The 14734-nt window shown below is 68.5% G+C and overlaps 7 protein-coding genes across 7 annotated transcripts; 3 read left to right on the forward strand and 4 right to left on the reverse strand.

Annotated features, from left to right (window-relative positions):
- Positions 1 to 15: 15 nt before the first annotated feature.
- Positions 16 to 867, reverse strand: MICPUCDRAFT_39086 (uncharacterized protein; the record flags this gene model as incomplete). The annotated part of the gene is made up of 1 exon (XM_003057507.1): positions 16 to 867. The coding sequence occupies one exon, from the start codon at positions 865 to 867 to the stop codon at positions 16 to 18; it is 852 nt and encodes a 283-aa protein (XP_003057553.1).
- A 397-nt stretch (positions 868 to 1264) lies between these two features.
- MICPUCDRAFT_37402 (uncharacterized protein) lies at positions 1265 to 2059 on the forward strand. Its single transcript, XM_003057032.1, has one exon. It carries the CDS (start codon positions 1271 to 1273, stop codon positions 2000 to 2002), a length of 732 nt encoding a protein of 243 aa, XP_003057078.1. The 5' UTR covers positions 1265 to 1270; the 3' UTR covers positions 2003 to 2059.
- Positions 2060 to 2104: 45 nt separating this feature from the next.
- Positions 2105 to 3775, forward strand: MICPUCDRAFT_56863 (uncharacterized protein; the record flags this gene model as incomplete). Its single annotated transcript, XM_003057033.1, has 3 exons — positions 2105 to 2194; positions 2363 to 2702; positions 2872 to 3775. 3 exons carry the CDS (start codon positions 2105 to 2107, stop codon positions 3714 to 3716), a joined length of 1275 nt encoding a protein of 424 aa, XP_003057079.1. The 3' UTR covers positions 3717 to 3775.
- Positions 3776 to 3803: 28 nt separating this feature from the next.
- MICPUCDRAFT_14927 (uncharacterized protein) lies at positions 3804 to 5403 on the reverse strand (the record flags this gene model as incomplete). The annotated part of the gene is made up of 3 exons (XM_003057508.1): positions 3804 to 4271; positions 4374 to 4747; positions 4905 to 5403. The coding sequence occupies 3 exons, from the start codon at positions 5401 to 5403 to the stop codon at positions 3804 to 3806; spliced, it is 1341 nt and encodes a 446-aa protein (XP_003057554.1).
- A 529-nt stretch (positions 5404 to 5932) lies between these two features.
- MICPUCDRAFT_56865 (uncharacterized protein) lies at positions 5933 to 10564 on the reverse strand (the record flags this gene model as incomplete). Its single annotated transcript, XM_003057509.1, has 1 exon — positions 5933 to 10564. The coding sequence occupies one exon, from the start codon at positions 10562 to 10564 to the stop codon at positions 5933 to 5935; it is 4632 nt and encodes a 1543-aa protein (XP_003057555.1).
- A 133-nt stretch (positions 10565 to 10697) lies between these two features.
- On the reverse strand, positions 10698 to 11192 carry MICPUCDRAFT_56866 (uncharacterized protein; the record flags this gene model as incomplete). The annotated part of the gene is made up of 1 exon (XM_003057510.1): positions 10698 to 11192. One exon carries the CDS (start codon positions 11190 to 11192, stop codon positions 10698 to 10700), a length of 495 nt encoding a protein of 164 aa, XP_003057556.1.
- Positions 11193 to 11405: 213 nt separating this feature from the next.
- On the forward strand, positions 11406 to 14731 carry MICPUCDRAFT_56867 (voltage-gated ion channel superfamily; the record flags this gene model as incomplete). The annotated part of the gene is made up of 2 exons (XM_003057034.1): positions 11406 to 11710; positions 11873 to 14731. Exons 1-2 carry the CDS (start codon positions 11681 to 11683, stop codon positions 14729 to 14731), a joined length of 2889 nt encoding a protein of 962 aa, XP_003057080.1. The 5' UTR covers positions 11406 to 11680.
- Positions 14732 to 14734: the final 3 nt, after the last annotated feature.

The following is a 14734-nucleotide window of genomic DNA, read 5'->3' on the forward strand; positions in this document are numbered from 1 at the left end:
ACGCATCTTCCGCAGTCAGATCACCTTGTTCGGACTGTCCGCGATCTTCCCCCGGGCCCCTCTCCCGCGCCGCCGCCGACACGACGCGACCACGAGTTGCCTCGCGCACCGATACGCGCGGTCGAACGCCCTCGCCAGCGCCGCGAGCGGCGGCGTCCGTCGCGACGACCGCCGCCGTCGCCGCCTCTCGTCGGCTTCCGCTTCCGCGTCCGCGTCCGCGTCGTCGACGTCGACGCGGCGCACGAACAAGACGGCGTCGTAGAGCGTCCGCCCCGGGTCCGGTCCGTTCGCGAGCGCGAGCCGATAGAAGTTCTCGTGCCGCATCGCGCGGACGAACGCCATCCGCTCGTAGAATCGCATCGCGTCCGCGTTGTGCGCGATGACGTGGAGAAACGCGAGCGCGCACCCTCGCTCCTCCGCGGCTCTGCGGCAGACGCGTCTCAGCAGCTCGCTCGCGATGCCGCGTCGGCGGTGCGTGTCGAGGACGCCGAGGGTGAGGAGGTAGACGTACGGCATCGGCGGCGGGATGAGCGGCGGCGGGAACGTCGGATCCGACGCGGCCGACGGCGGCGGCGAATAAGGCGTCGTCGGAGGGAAGTGGACGCGCCGCGCCGTCGGCGGGAGCCGGTCCATCAGGACGTCGCACTCCTCCGGGGTCTCGCCGGTTCGCCGCACGCGTGCGGTGACGACGCCGATCATCGCTTCCTCGTCGCCGCCGCCGCCGACGCGAGGGCGTCGTTCCATCGCCGCGAGCGTGATGATCCCGAGCTCCTCTCTGATCGAGCTCGAGTAGAACGACGCCTCGTACTCGATCGGGAACAGCGCGCGATGGCACCGCACGGTCTCTTTCCAGTCCGACGGACGCATGCGCCGGTAGTATATCGAGGGAGCGGCGGTATAGGCGGCGGCGGAGGCGGAGGCGGACGACGACGCGGTCGCGGTCGCGTTATTCGCGGCCCAGCGCGTCTCGTCGTACTCGTCGCCGAGCGCGAGGACGACCTCGTCCTCCTCGCGCGGACGCGTCGTCGTCGTCGCGGCGTCCTCGTCCTCGCCCGCGCGCGGATCGAACGCGAGCGGGTCCACCGGCGGCGGCGCCGCGGCCGCGGTCGCGGCGACGCCGTGCTGAGGCGGCTCCATGTTCACGGCGGCGTCATCGCTTCGCTCGCGCGCGGTCGTCTGATCCGATGCGCGCGCTGATGAAATATAAACGTCACTTCAACTTCAATGAAGTCACTTCACAACACACACATCCCCCCCCGCGCTCCGCACGATGACGACGACGCGCGCGTCGTTCCTCCTCGCGCTGACGCTCCTCGCGTTTTGCGCGTTCCCTTCCTTCGCGCGCGCGTCGCCGCGCCTCTCGGACGAGCGCCTGGTGTTCCAGACCACGAAGGGCGACATCGAGATGGCATTCTTCCCCGACGTCGCACCCACGACAGTCGCCCACATCCTCGATCTCGCGCGCCGCGGTCTGTACACGACGAACCACTTCTTCAGGGTCGACGCCGGGTTCGTCGCGCAAGTCGCGGACGTCGCGAGCGGCGGACGGAGCGCGCCGCTGGACGCGTACCAGAGGGAGATCGCGCGACGGACGCTCCCGGGGGAGTTCAGCGACGTGAAGCACGCGCGAGGTATCCTGTCCATGGGGCGACACGCGGACCCGAACAGCGCGACGTCGTCCTTCTCGATACTGTTGGGCGACGCGCCGCACTTGGACAAGGAGTACGCGGTGTTCGGGAAGGTGATCAGCGGGGAGGAGACGCTGCGGGCGATGGAGGCGGTGAAGACGAAGAAGGATGGGATCTTCGTCATGCCGACGGAACGCATCGAGATCTTGAGTTCGTACGTGAAAGAGAAAGAGGGCGGCGGCGGCGGCGAGCGAGGGAACGTCGGCGCGCTCGGCGGCGATTGCGAGGCGGAGTTGAAGGAGACGAAACAACGCGTCGTCGCGCTCGTGCACGAGATCGAGGAGATCCGAAGGCGCAAGCTTCCGGGGAGGTGACGACGCGTCTTTCGCCAGCCAGCTGTTGGCAACTTTTCATATGAAAGTATATTTTCTAGATGCTTCTTCGCGTTCACTCCGCGGTGCGCGCCCGGCCGCGCGATGCACGACCCGCGCGCCCCCCCGGGGTCGGTCATGCTCACCCCGACCGCGGGGTTCTGCCTCAAAGCCCAGCGCGAGCGGTGGATCGAGGTGCGCGCCGCGCGCGGACGCGGACGACGCCCGGGTCAACGTTCGCGCGGCGCTCGCGCGTTCCCGATCGATAACCCGCCGTCGTCGCGACCGATCGATCGATCCCTCCGTCTGACCTCCTCCCCCCCTCCCCCCGCTAAACCCTAAACCCCCCTCCTTCCTCGTCAGGCTGGCGGGAAGGTCTTCATCAACGTCTGCTCGCACGCGAGGATAGACCCGGTGTGCGGCGCGAACCTCGCGCCGGTGACGACGGAACACCTGGACGCGTGGGGGCTCGCGAACGCGCGCGTGCCCGTCCTCGTCGGCCCGTCGCGCGCGATGGTCGACGCGGAAGGCCGAGACGCGACCGCGGTGGACGCCATCTTCCACCCGGACGTCGTGGAGCGCGCGTTGCGCGGCGGGAAGGGCGTCGCCGCGGCGCACTATCGCGACTACCTCGTCGACATCGCGGTCAAGAACGTGGAGGAGGACCACGGGATCAAAGTGATCAGGCGCGTTCTATACACTGGTTCTCATACGACCCCGTTCGCGTGGTGAACGCCGATCCTTAAGGACTTTTCTCGGCGTATCTCTCCTCCCACCCCTCGCGTTCAATACCCGCCCTCGACGCCTTTCAACTCCAACTGACGCCTTTCAACTCCACCCCGACATCGCTTCGTATGGAACGGCCCTCAGAGGGCGATGGAGCGTGTTGGAGAACGCGCGGTATAAGGGGCCGAACGGGGAGTGCTCGGAGAAGACGCACGTGTTTCCCGTGTTCGCGGGGGACGGCGGCGGCGGCGGCGGCGACGACGCGGCGGCGGCGGGTGGGGGGAGGGACGCGTCGTCGAGCGAGACGACGACGACGGCGGCGGCGGCGGCGACGACGAAGCGCGAACCGAGCGGGAGACGCTGCGACGGCGCCGCCGTCATCAAGAAGGGCTTCCTGACCGGCTCCTCCGGCGCGGGCGCGGAGCTCTACCCCGACGGCTCCGCGGAGGGCATCCCGAAGCCCGGGGAGCAGTACGACCCGCTCGGGCACATCCCGGAGAGCGTGCGGAGTAAGTGTCACGTCGTCGACACGGGGGCGATCACCGGGGAGGACTTTCGCGCGGTGACGAACGAGTACGCCGCGACCGGGAGGCTGGACACCGCGAAGAGAGGGGTGTACGCCAAGGGGAGCGAGCCCGGGAGCGGGCCGAGGGAGATCGGGACCGGGCACCCGTCGCGCGTTCGCGGCGTCGCGGCGGCGAAGACGAAGGCGCCGTCGAAAACGCCCCCGGCGGCGAGGACAGAGCCGGCGCACGTCGTCGCGGAGACCACGCTCGGCGGCGAGCTCGCGATCGAGGTGCGCGTGCAGCTCCCGATGTTGAAGGGCGGCCTGGACGCGGTCGACCTGGACGTCGGCGCGGACGTCCTCGCGCTGCGATCGGAGGAGTACGACTTGAAACTGAAGCTCCCGCGCGCCGCGCGCGCGGAGGACGCGAAGGCGAAGTTTTCGTCCAAACGCATGGAGCTCAAGGTCACGATCCCGACGACGTGACGCGACGATAGCACGACTACGATAGACTAAGTTATGACAACACGACGCGAAACCCTAGTAGCCCTCTCTCTGCGCCTTCGCCTCGCCTCACTTCCACACCCCGGTCAACACGTGCCTCGCGAGGAACCCGAACCCGCAACACGCCGCCTGAAGCGACACCAACGCGACGCACAAGTCGCGCTCCGTCTGCGGGCCGAACGCCCTCAGGTACGCGTTCACGAGGTTCATGTTATACCGCGTCGGCGTCGCCTTGCTCGCGTGCAGCAGCCCCGTGGCCGCGTCGAGCTTCGGGAGGCGGTGACGCGGGCAAGGCACGAGCTTGAACAGCTGCGGCGAGCTGTACAAAAAGTTGAAAATCTGCGGCAGGAAGAACAACACGAGCGTCTCGCTGAAGTGGCCCAACACGCCGACGACGCCCAAAGTCATCCCCGCGAAGTACGTGTACGTGTCGCCGACGAACACCCTCGACGGGTACCAGTTGTGCGTCAGCAACCCCAAGCTCACGGCGAGGAACGGCCCGGCGAGGCACAGGCTGAAGACGTGCGCATGTTGCGTCTGACGCGCCGCCGCGAGCGCCGCCGCCGCCGCCGAATACGCCGCCTTATTCTTACTTCCTCCTCCGCTGATCCCCACCTCCCCGCCGCTCTCGCCTTCGACGTCGCCGACGCGCGCGATCGTGCTCACGTTCAAGTACACGATCGCCGCCGCGATGACGACGCTCTGGCCAATCTCCAGACCGTTGATCCCCGCGTGGATGTTGATCGAGTTGGCGCAGAATATGACGAGTAAAAACACGTACGCGTAATACGCCCATCCGAGGTCGAGAAGGTTGTTCCCGTCCGATGTCCGGATCCAATCGTCCCCGAGCGCCCACCGCACCGGCCGCGGCACCAAGATCGTCGTCCCCCCCGCGTACGACAGCAACAGCGGCAGCGACGCGAACGCGGGGACGAGCATCTTCGCTCTCCACGGAACGTCCAGGACGTCGTCTACGAAGCCGAGGAAGACGCCGAAGCCCACCGTGGCGAGCGCTGAGGGTCGTTCCATACGAGCGAACGTCGGGGTGGAGTTCAAAGGCGTCAGAAGTGGAGTTGAAAGGCACCGAGGTCGGGCGTTGAAAGCGAGAGCTGGGCGGAGAGATGCGCCGGCAAAAGTCCTTAAGGATCAATCGGCGTTCACCACGCCGACGCGGCCGTACGGGGACCGGCGTATTGAACGCGCCTGAGTTGTGCTCCAACGCCCACGACGCCGCCTCCGCGCCGCCGAGGAAGAGGTGCAGACACTGCGTGAAGGTCACCGCGACGAGGTAGACGCAGCCGGGGGCGAGGCCGGTCGCTTCCGGGACGCGGACGTCGCCCGCGCGGGTCCCGGCTTTGTTGACGTCTAATCCGTGCACGCCGCGGCGGAGGGTGAGACGCGCGATCGTTCGCGTCAGGCGCTTCGCGGCGAGGTAGGCGAGGAACGACGCGGGGGCGATCGCGAGGACGACCGCGCGCGCGCTCTCGCCTACCTCGCGGACGAGCCGCGGGAGCGCCAGGAGCGTCGGGAGGAGGAGGCACAGCGCGAGGACGAAGACGTCGCGTCGTCGTCGGCGATCGATGATCGTCGCGGACGACTTCGCGTCGTCGTCGTCGTCGTCGACGGCTTTCGGGTCATCCGCGCGACGACGACGGGAGCCGCCCGCCATTTCTGCTGATCTGCGCTTCTTTTCTCTTCAAGAGCTCCTCGTCGCGGATGACGCCCTCGTGAAGCCGCTGTGGATGGGATGGGGGGAGCAGGGGCGAGTGTGAGTGTGGTCGTCTGCCGGAACGACGATCTGGACTGATGAGGGGACGCGAGGCGCGGACGACAGATCGATCGAACGACGCGCGCACCTGTCGCTCCGCGGACTGGTCGTAGTGAATGTACGCGATCCCCGCGGCGGTGCCGATGGTCGTGAGAACGAGTGCCGCGGTCGCCGCGCGCGACGGGCTCATTCACGCGTGCTCGCGCGCGCGCGTCTCGAAGAGTGCCCTCCGCCGCGAGCGCGAAGCGACCGGAAATCAGCGATAAGTTACCTGTAAATGCTTTCCTGTTAACCCGTCTGTTTGGCAGTAGAAGAGGCTCGAGAAGAAGCTCAAGAAGGAAGCGCAGAGGAACGACGACTACGTGTACTGTATCATAACGCTCGCGTGGCGATTGCAATCATCTACGAACGAGCGACCGAACGCTCTTCATCACTCCTCCCGCCGGCGCGTCTTCGACAGCGCCCCGCGCAGCACCTCGACGACTTCGTCCCTCGGGACGTCCCTCTCCGCGCCTCTTCCGAACCCCCCGCCCCCGGTCAACGACTTCACGCGCACGCGCTCGCCCGCGATCAACAGCGAGTGATCGATCGTGACCATCCACCGCGCGCCTCTGGCGTTCGCGTGCTGGTACTGCTCCGTCGCGCTCGGCGAGGGGGAAGGCGTCGTCTCCGCTCTCACGCCGACGCGCCACAAATCGCTCGCGAGCGCGAGGCGCTCGTGGAGTAACCCGCCGCCTCCTCGCGCGCACACGAGCACGTCCGTCGCGGCCGCGGAGGACGAGGACGAAGCCGAACCGCCCGCGCTGCCGCCGACGGCCGCCGCGGCGAGCGTCGCAGCTTTGCGCACGGCGACGGAGACGCCGCAGCCGCCGGGCGCGGGCGCGCCGGCGGCCGCGCCCGCGCCGCGCGCCGTCCACGCGGCTTGCATCCATCCGTCGTACCTCCCGCCCGCGGCGACGCAGACGCGCTTCCCCGTCGACCGGACCGTGATCTCGAAGTACGCGCCGGCGTGGTAGCTCTCCGGGGGAGGCAAAAACGGTGCCAACGCGATCGCGTGGGCCGGGACGCCCATGGAGCCGAGGTGCGTCGCGACGTCGCCGACGTGCCGCAACGCGTTCGCCATCGCGGCGGCGCCCTCCGCGTCCGACCACGCGTCTCGGAGGTACTCCACCGCCGCGCGCGCGTCGTCCGACGCGAGCGCGTGCAGCGACGCCACCTTCGCCGCGACCGCGGGGGTCTGCTTCCCGACGGACGCCAGCCCCGCGACGACCCTCGGCGTCTCCGCGGGCTCCGCGGCGGCGGCGTATCGACGCAGCATCGCGGCGACGCGCGCCCTCGCCTCCGGAGGCACCCCCGTCTTGACCCACCCGGATGCGAGCACCTTGCGATGGTTCAGCGTCACCTTGGGTTCGAGGCCGCGCTCGACGAGCGCGTCCCAGACGCATTTCACGCATTCCGCCTCCGCGATCGAAGGGTCCGCGCCGTCCTTCGGGGCGATGACGTCGAAGTCGGCTTGGACGTGCTCGCGCGGGAGTCCGCCGCGGCCGCCGTTTACTTTACCCTCGCCGTCGGGACCCGCGGGCTTCTCCCCGCCGCCGCCCCCGCCGGACCGGAACGTGATCCCGACGCAGCACGCGCGCAGCGACGTCGCTTCCTCCGCGGCGACCTGCCGCACGATCGCGGAGCGTAAATCGCGTCGCAAGACGACGAGCGCGCCCGATCGCGTCAGGAGACGGTGCCCTTCCTCCCCCGCCGCCGCGCCGCCGCCGCCGCCGCCGCCGCCGCCCTCGCGCGCCCACGACACCACGCGCGACGACAGCGGCGACGCGCCGTGCCTTCGAAACGCCGCGCGGAGCGTCGCGAGCATCTTCTCGCCGGCGGCGCCGTCGACGGCTTCCGGCGCGCCTCTCTCCGCCGCCGCCGCCCTCGCGGCGACGCGCGCGCCCGCGCTGCCGTCGCCGAGCAGCCGCTCGACGACGCGGTCGTGCTCCGCGCCGCCTTTCTCGACCGCGGTCAAGACTTCCTCCAGGGCCTCGTCGCCGCCTTTCGGGGGAAGGAACCCGCTCTTGAGAACCTCCGTCGCGGACGGGCGCTCGTTCGGATCCGGCGACAGCAACGCGGTGACCAGGGCGCTCTGCGCCGGGTATTTCGCCCGGAAGTCCGCGGGCAGACGCTCCTTGCCGCTCTTCCCCGGCACTGGCGGCGCGCGAAGCGCGTTTAACTCCACCGCGCGCTCCATCCCGGTCGAGAACCGCCGTAACATCTCGTAAAACACCACGCCCGCGCTGAAGAGGTCAACCTTGCCGCTCCGCCGGAACGAACCCGCGTCCACCTCCGGGGCGGTGTACAGATACGTCCCGACCGCGCCCGTGGCGTCCGCGTCGTCGACGTCGACGCCGTCCTCGCCGCTAACCTTACCGTCGTCGTCGTCCTCGTCAGCGTCGTCCTCGTCGTCGTTGTCGCCTTTCCCGGCGTCGAACTTCGCGAGCCCGAAGTCGCCGATTTTTAACCTCCCGCGCGCGTCCACGAAAATGTTGCCAGGCTTGAGATCCCGGTGCGCGATCCCCTGCGCGTGGATGTGCGCGAGGCCTTCTAAGATCTGCCGTCCCCACGCCCACGCGCGCTCCTCGTCGATCGGCGCGTTCGTCGCCGCCTCGCGGTCTAAGACGTCGCGCAGCGTCCGCGTGCAGTATTCCATCTGAATGTGGAGCCACATCACTCGCGTCGTCGCGGACGCCGACTCGCCGCCTCCGGCGCCCGCCGCCGCCGCCGACCGCGAGAGATGCCGCGACCCGCCCGGGGTCGTCATCGTCGTCGTCGTCGTCGTCCCCCCGTCCCCGTCCGTCGTCTCCGTGACACCCCACGCCGCGGCCTCGTCCGTGGACGTCCCGCCGCCGCTGTCAACACTGAGCGCGCGACCGCCGCGGTCGCGGTTCTTCCGCCGCGCGCCGGCGACGGGTTCGCTCGCCTCCTCCATCCACGCCTGGTTGTACCGCACCACCGCGTCGTGCTCGAGCCTCGAGAGCGTCGCCACCTCTCGCAGCACCCTCGCCGCGGCCGCGGGAGAGACCGGGTTCCCGCCCCGCGTCGCCATGCGCACTTTTTTGATCGCGTACTCGCGCCCGTCGAGACGATTCACCGCGAGCACGACCCTTCCGAACGCGCCGCGGCCGAGCTGTCGAATCTCTTGAAAGTCGAGCGCGTACCGAGACGGCGGCAGCGCGGGCTGGGGTTGGTCGGTCGGTCGCGACCCGCCCGCCCCGCCCGCGCGGTCCGCCGCCGCCGCGACGACGGAGGACAGCCGACTCTTCCCGGGGCTCGACGGCGGCGGCGCGGCGAACCCAGCCCCGGCGGGCGCTCCGACGACGCGCTTCGTCGCCGCGTTGACGTTGACGTTATTAACGTTGACGTTCTCTCCCCCGAGCCAAAATTTCGACGCCGCCCACGCGAACGCCGGATTCGCCGCGTCCACGCTCGCGGCCGCCGCGCGATCCTCCGCGTCGAACGCCCTCCTGAACGCGCGGTGAAAATGCCGCGGACGGTGCAGAAGCACCTCGCGCAGCCACCGCGGGATGACGCCGCACGCGCGTAACTGCGCCGCGAGCGCGGGAAGCGCGTGAGGCAGCGGGCCGTCGCGTTCGCACAGCAGCGAGAGGAGGTGGCCGACGAGGAGGTGGAGCATCTGCTCGCGCCTCCGTCCGGGGACGCCGCCCTTTTTCTTTCGTCCGCCGACGACGTCGGCGTCGTCGTCGCCGTCGTCGTCGCGCATCCATCCGTCGTCGTCGTCGTCGTCGTCGTCTTCCTCATCTCTCGCGTCGCCGAACGAGTGCACGGCGCTGCCCAAGAACGAGAGCCCGCGAACGAGCGAGTCGACGAGGTCGGAGGACGACCCGCCGACGGAGGAAGAGAACGCAGCCTCGCGCGCGCCTCGACGACGTCCGTCGGACGCGGACGCGGCGTCCATCGCGAGCCAGTCCCTCGCGTCCTGCGAGTCCTCCGCCGACTCGGACCCCGAAGAGTCGCCCGAGTCGCTCGAGTCGCTCTCCTCCATCTGGCTCTCTTCGCTCTCGGACGACGCGTCGCTCTTCGCGCCTCGGCCGGGCGACACCGCGGGCGCGGACGGTCTCGTCCGCTCGACCGGGACGCTCTTACTCTTCTTCAACGTCGTCGTCGTCGTCGTCGTCGTCGTCGCGCCGGGCGCCGCGCGCTCGTCGACGTCGACGTCGACGTCCCCCGCGGGCGCGGGCGTCGTCCTCGTCGTCTTCGTCGACCGCGTCCGACGCGCCCGCGGCGCGGCGACGCGCGGGAGCCCGCCGAGCCCGCCGCCGCCGCCGCCGCCGCCGTCGCCGCCCAACGCGGCGGTCGCGGCGGCCGCGGCGACTTCTTCCCAGTCGTCGTCGTCGTCGTCGTCGAACGCCTCGCCGTACGCCTCGACGTCGTCGTCGTCGTCGTCGTCGTCGTCGTCGTCTTCGCGTTCGAGCGCTGCGGGCGTCGCCGCCGCCGCCGCCGCCCCCGCCGACGCGTTCGCCGGCGGCGGCGCCGGCCGCGCGTCCGTCTCGCGGTGCATCATCGCGTCCCACAGGCTGCTCTCGTCCTCAATCGCGCTCGCGAGTCGCTCTCGCAGCGCCTCCGCGAGGTTGAACACCATGACTTCGCCCTCGCGCGCGAGGTCGTTCGCTTGCGCCGCGAGCGCGCGCTCCAGCGCGCGCAACGCGCTCGGCGAGATCCCGACGCTCTCCTCCGCGTCGAGGCTCACGACGGGCGGTTTCCTCGGGTACCCGTGCGCGTGCTTCACGACCATGACCGCGCGGACGGCGCTCTTCTCGCATGTCGTCGTCGTCGTCGCGAGGAGCGACGCGGGCGATGCGCGCGCGGGGCTCGACGGCGGCGACGCGTCCGACGGCGGCGTCACGACGATGCGAAACTGCCTTCGCTCGCGCTCGTCGAACGCGAAGTCGTCCTCGTAGATGGCCTGCAGCGCCGTGAGTTCGTCCTCCCACTCCGCGTCCGCGGAGGCGGGATTTGGCGCGCCGTCGCCGCCGCCTTTCTTCTTTCGCCCCATGACGGACGGCGCGCGTCGTGGGGGTTGCGCGGAGGCGCGGCGTCGTTTGGAGGGAATAACTTTCTCAGATCTCGTCTTCACATCGTAAATGACATCGACGCGACGCGCTACGACTACGGGCTATCTCACGCAGCTACGACGAGGACGAGCGCCGCGACTTCTTGGACTTCTTGGACTTCTTCCTCTTCTTCTTCCGTCTCCTCCTCTCCTCCGACGACGAGCTCGAGGACGAGCTCGAGGACGACGACGACGACGACGACGAGTCGCTGTCGCTCGAGTCGTCGTCGCTCGAGGAATCGTCCCTCCTCCGCTTTTTCTTCCTCCTCCTTCGCCTCGGCGACTTGTCCCGCGCGCGCTTCTTCTTCCGCAGCCGCGCCCTCGCCTCGTGCGCCTCCGCGTCCAGCGCGAGCTGCGCCGCGGCCTCGAGCTTCGCCTGGAACTCCATCGGTTTCGCCTTCTTCTCGAGCTTCGCGGCGACGCGCGCGGCGGCGACCGCGCTGAACGCCGCCTTTGTCTGATCGCTGACGTCGTCGAGCGTCGGGTGGAACGGCACGTGCGCGCCCTTCTCCACGGTCACGACCGCGTTCGGCTCCCACTTGCCGCCGATGAACGCGCCGACGCCGGTCATCGCGGCGAGAAGATCGTCGCGTTCGTTCGCGCCCGACCTGGCGGGGGTGCCGCGCGGCTGCCGTGCCGTGCGGGGGGCTGTGCCGCGCGCCGAAGCCCGCGATTTCGTGAACTCGCGAACACTCGCGACGAGTCATTGTTCGTTGTTGCTGACGGCAGGTGTCTCTGCAGGTAGAAAAGCGTGCATGCCGTCGGACGCGCGGCAAAACGCCCCACGCGGGCGACGCGCGCGCACGGAGACGCACCGCGTAATATCTTCCCGGGGCGCGCGCGAACGCGGGAGGACGACCGCGGCGCGGCGCGGCGGCGTGACCGCGAGCTGGAGGACGCCGCGACCTCGGCGCGCGATTCCGGAATCGACGCTTCGCTCTCGTCGCTCGTCGCTGCAATTAAAATTATCTAACGAGAATCCCTCGCGCGCGCGGGATTCCGACGGTCCCTAGACGGGGTTGAGCGATCGCGATGCCGTCCAACCGCGATAAATACGCGATGGAGTCGGACAGCGACAGCGACGGGCGGGTGCGTGCCTTTCCTCGGTCGACCGCGACGCCCCCCCCCCCGCACAACATTCAGTTCCAACGGCAAGGACACGGCCTGCCTACAACTCTTCACGATAACGAACAAAATCCACGCTAATCTGACGCTCGCTTCGTCCCTCGCTTCGTCTCCCTCCTGAATCAGTTCGACGACGGCTTCGGCGGCGCCGTGAGCGACGGCGAGATCACCCTCCCCGGCCAGGTCGCGATGCCCGGGCCGTCGGGATCCGGGGGGGGGCGCGATTCCTCGTCTAATTTAGAACGAGATTCTCTCTCGAGAAAGTTTGGCCACGAGCTCACGGACGACCAGCGACGCGTCAAGTACGGCGGCGGCTCCCGCAACGCGTCCACGGACTCGCTGACCGCGCTGGAGAAGGAGAAGAGACACGAGGACCGGATGAAGAACCACCCGCTGTTCCGCGAGAAAGGGAAGTACATCATCTCCCCGCGCGCGTGGTACATGCGGCACTGGGACGTGGTCATGATGGTCCTGCTCATGTTCACGTCCATCGTGACCCCGGTCGAGGTCGCGTTCCTCCCCACGAAACTGAACGCCCTGTTCTTCATCAACCGATGCGTGGACTTTCTGTTCGTCTGCGACATCGTCTTGAACTTTTTCGTCGCCGTCCCGAACCCGGTGGACGGGCAGCTCATCTTCCACCACGGGACGATCATTCGGATGTACCTCAAGGGGTGGTTCCCCATAGACGTCGTGTCCGTGCTGCCGTACGACCTGATCTCGCTCCTGTCGGATAACTCCTCGGTGTCCAACTTGAAAATTCTGCGCATCTTACGTCTCCTGCGGCTCATGAAGCTCCTGCGCGTGCTCCGCGCCGGACGAATCTTCCAGAGGATCGAAGTCTTGTACACGATCGACTACTCCCTCCTCGAGCTCTTCAAGTTCGCGCTCCTCGCGGTGATGTCCTCGCACTGGATGGCGTGCGCGTTCGGCATGGTCGCGGACATTGAAGACAGCGACTTTAGCTGGCTCCATTACACGAGTTTCAACTCGTACTTAGTCAGCGGAAGGCTCAGCGAGGGCCAAGACCCGCGCGGCATCGTGCCGTACGTCGAGCTGTACGTCGCCGCGCTGTACTGGTCCGCGATGACGATGAGCACGATAGGGTACGGCGACATCGTGCCGAGCACGACGACGGAGAGGGTGTTTGTTTCCATCGCGATGCTCATCGGGGCGTTCATTTACGGGTACATCATCGGCGCCGTGTCCAACGTGATTCAGACGCGGAATCAAAAGGTGAACCGGTTCTATCAGCTCATGGGCGAGCTCAACGCGTTCGTCGCGGAGGGGAACATCAAGCAAGAGCTCAGAGTGCGTCTGAGGGAGTATTTCAAGTATCGGCTGTCGCACTCGCAGGTGGAGGAGCACACGAACCTCCTCACGCAGCTCTCGCCGGCGCTCAGGGGGGAGATCACGATGCAGATGAACACGTGGATCTCGAAGGTGGACTTCTTCAAGGAGTGCCCGGAGGCGCTCGTGATTCAGCTCACGATGAGCGTCAGGGAGCAGACGTTCCCGCCGCAGGAGAAGATCTTAGTGCCCGGGGATTGGTGCGACCGCATGTTCATGGTACGGAAAGGCGTCGCGATCTGTCGCCAAAAGATCATGACGACCGGGTCCGTGTTTTGCGTCGAGTGCCTGTACAAAGAGGGCAAGGTGGCGTACAGCGCGCACGCGGTCACGTTCGTGGATCTGTACTCGTTCGATCGCGAGGTTTTGATGAATTCGCTGAACTACTTCCCGGACATGAAGGCGCACTTTTATAAGCTGTCCGTGAAGCGCGTGTTTTTCGACGAGACGATGGCGTACTGCGCGGCGTACAAAGAACTGCGCGACAAAGGCGTGCGCGCGGATTTATCCTCCGCGATGGACGAGCGCCCGGAGTTTTACCTCAGGAAGCTGAAGATGATATACGGCGAGGACGGGAAGGGAATCGTGCGACAGGGCGAAAAGGCGAGCAAGGCGTGGACGGAGAAGCTCAACGCGGCGTCCTACATCCAGCGGCTGTTCCGCGGCCGCCGGACGCGCATCGAGCAGCAAGCCATCGCGACCGAGGCGGGCACCGTGGGCGTGTTCTCGTCGCAGATCCGAAGGTTCGACCCGACCAACTACGCCGCGCGCGCGATCGACGTGCTGCACCACCGCACGGGGCAGTCGCTGTACTCGCTGCACCAGAAGATGGACGCGTTGCTCACGGGCGGGCCGATCTCGACGCTGAAAGGGGAGGGTTTGATCGAGGGTCTGAAGTTCATGACCCCCGCGCCCGCGAGCGTGCGGTCCGGCAGCGCGGCGCCGTCGCGGGAGGCGAGCATGCGCGGGGGAATGAACTTCGAGGGCCCCAGGGCGTCCGGCGCGGCGAATCTGATGACGCCACCGTTTGGCGACGGCGGCGGCGGCGGCGGCGCGGCAATAATCCCGGACGCCGCGCGGAGCATCAGCAGCGCGAGGAACGCGGCCATCGCGGCGGAGTCCGCGGCGTCGAGCGCGAGCCGGAGCATCGAGGAGCTTCGCTCGGAACTTCGCAGCGGGCTCGCGGCGATGGGCGCGGGCGGCGGTTCAGGCGGCGGCGCGAGGGGCGGCGGCGTCGTCCTCGCGTCCGGCGGCGGCGGCGGCGGCGGCGGCGGCGGCGGCGGCGTCGAGCTCGACAAGCTCGAGAAGTCCGTCGGCGACCTCGCGACGCAAGTCGGCAGCATCACGCGCATCCTCTCTCAGATGTCCGAGGCCCAGAGGATGTTCCAAGAGCGCTCGCAGCGCTCCATTCTCGGCCATCTCGAGCAGGCGCAGGCGCGGATGGCGGACCAAGTCGCCAAGGCGGTCAACGGCGGCGCGCCGAGAGTCGCCGCGCGCCGCGCGACGCCGCTGACGTCGTTCGCGCAGAGCGAACTCCCGCCGGGGTCCGCGGAGAGGGATGTCGCGCGGCCGACGCTGACGCGTCGGCCGTTGCGCGGGTCCCCGCCCCCGCCGCCCCCGGATGATACCTTATGATAA

This window comes from Micromonas pusilla (assembly GCF_000151265.4).
Source record: "Micromonas pusilla CCMP1545 genomic scaffold MICPUCscaffold_3, whole genome shotgun sequence".
NCBI classification, from domain to species: domain Eukaryota; kingdom Viridiplantae; phylum Chlorophyta; class Mamiellophyceae; order Mamiellales; family Mamiellaceae; genus Micromonas; species Micromonas pusilla.

Bases quoted from the DNA above. Each gene is read 5' to 3' on its own strand.
- MICPUCDRAFT_37402 (XM_003057032.1), top strand. From the start codon at position 1,271: ATGACGACGACGCGCGCGTCGTTCCTCCTCGCGCTGACGCTCCTCGCG.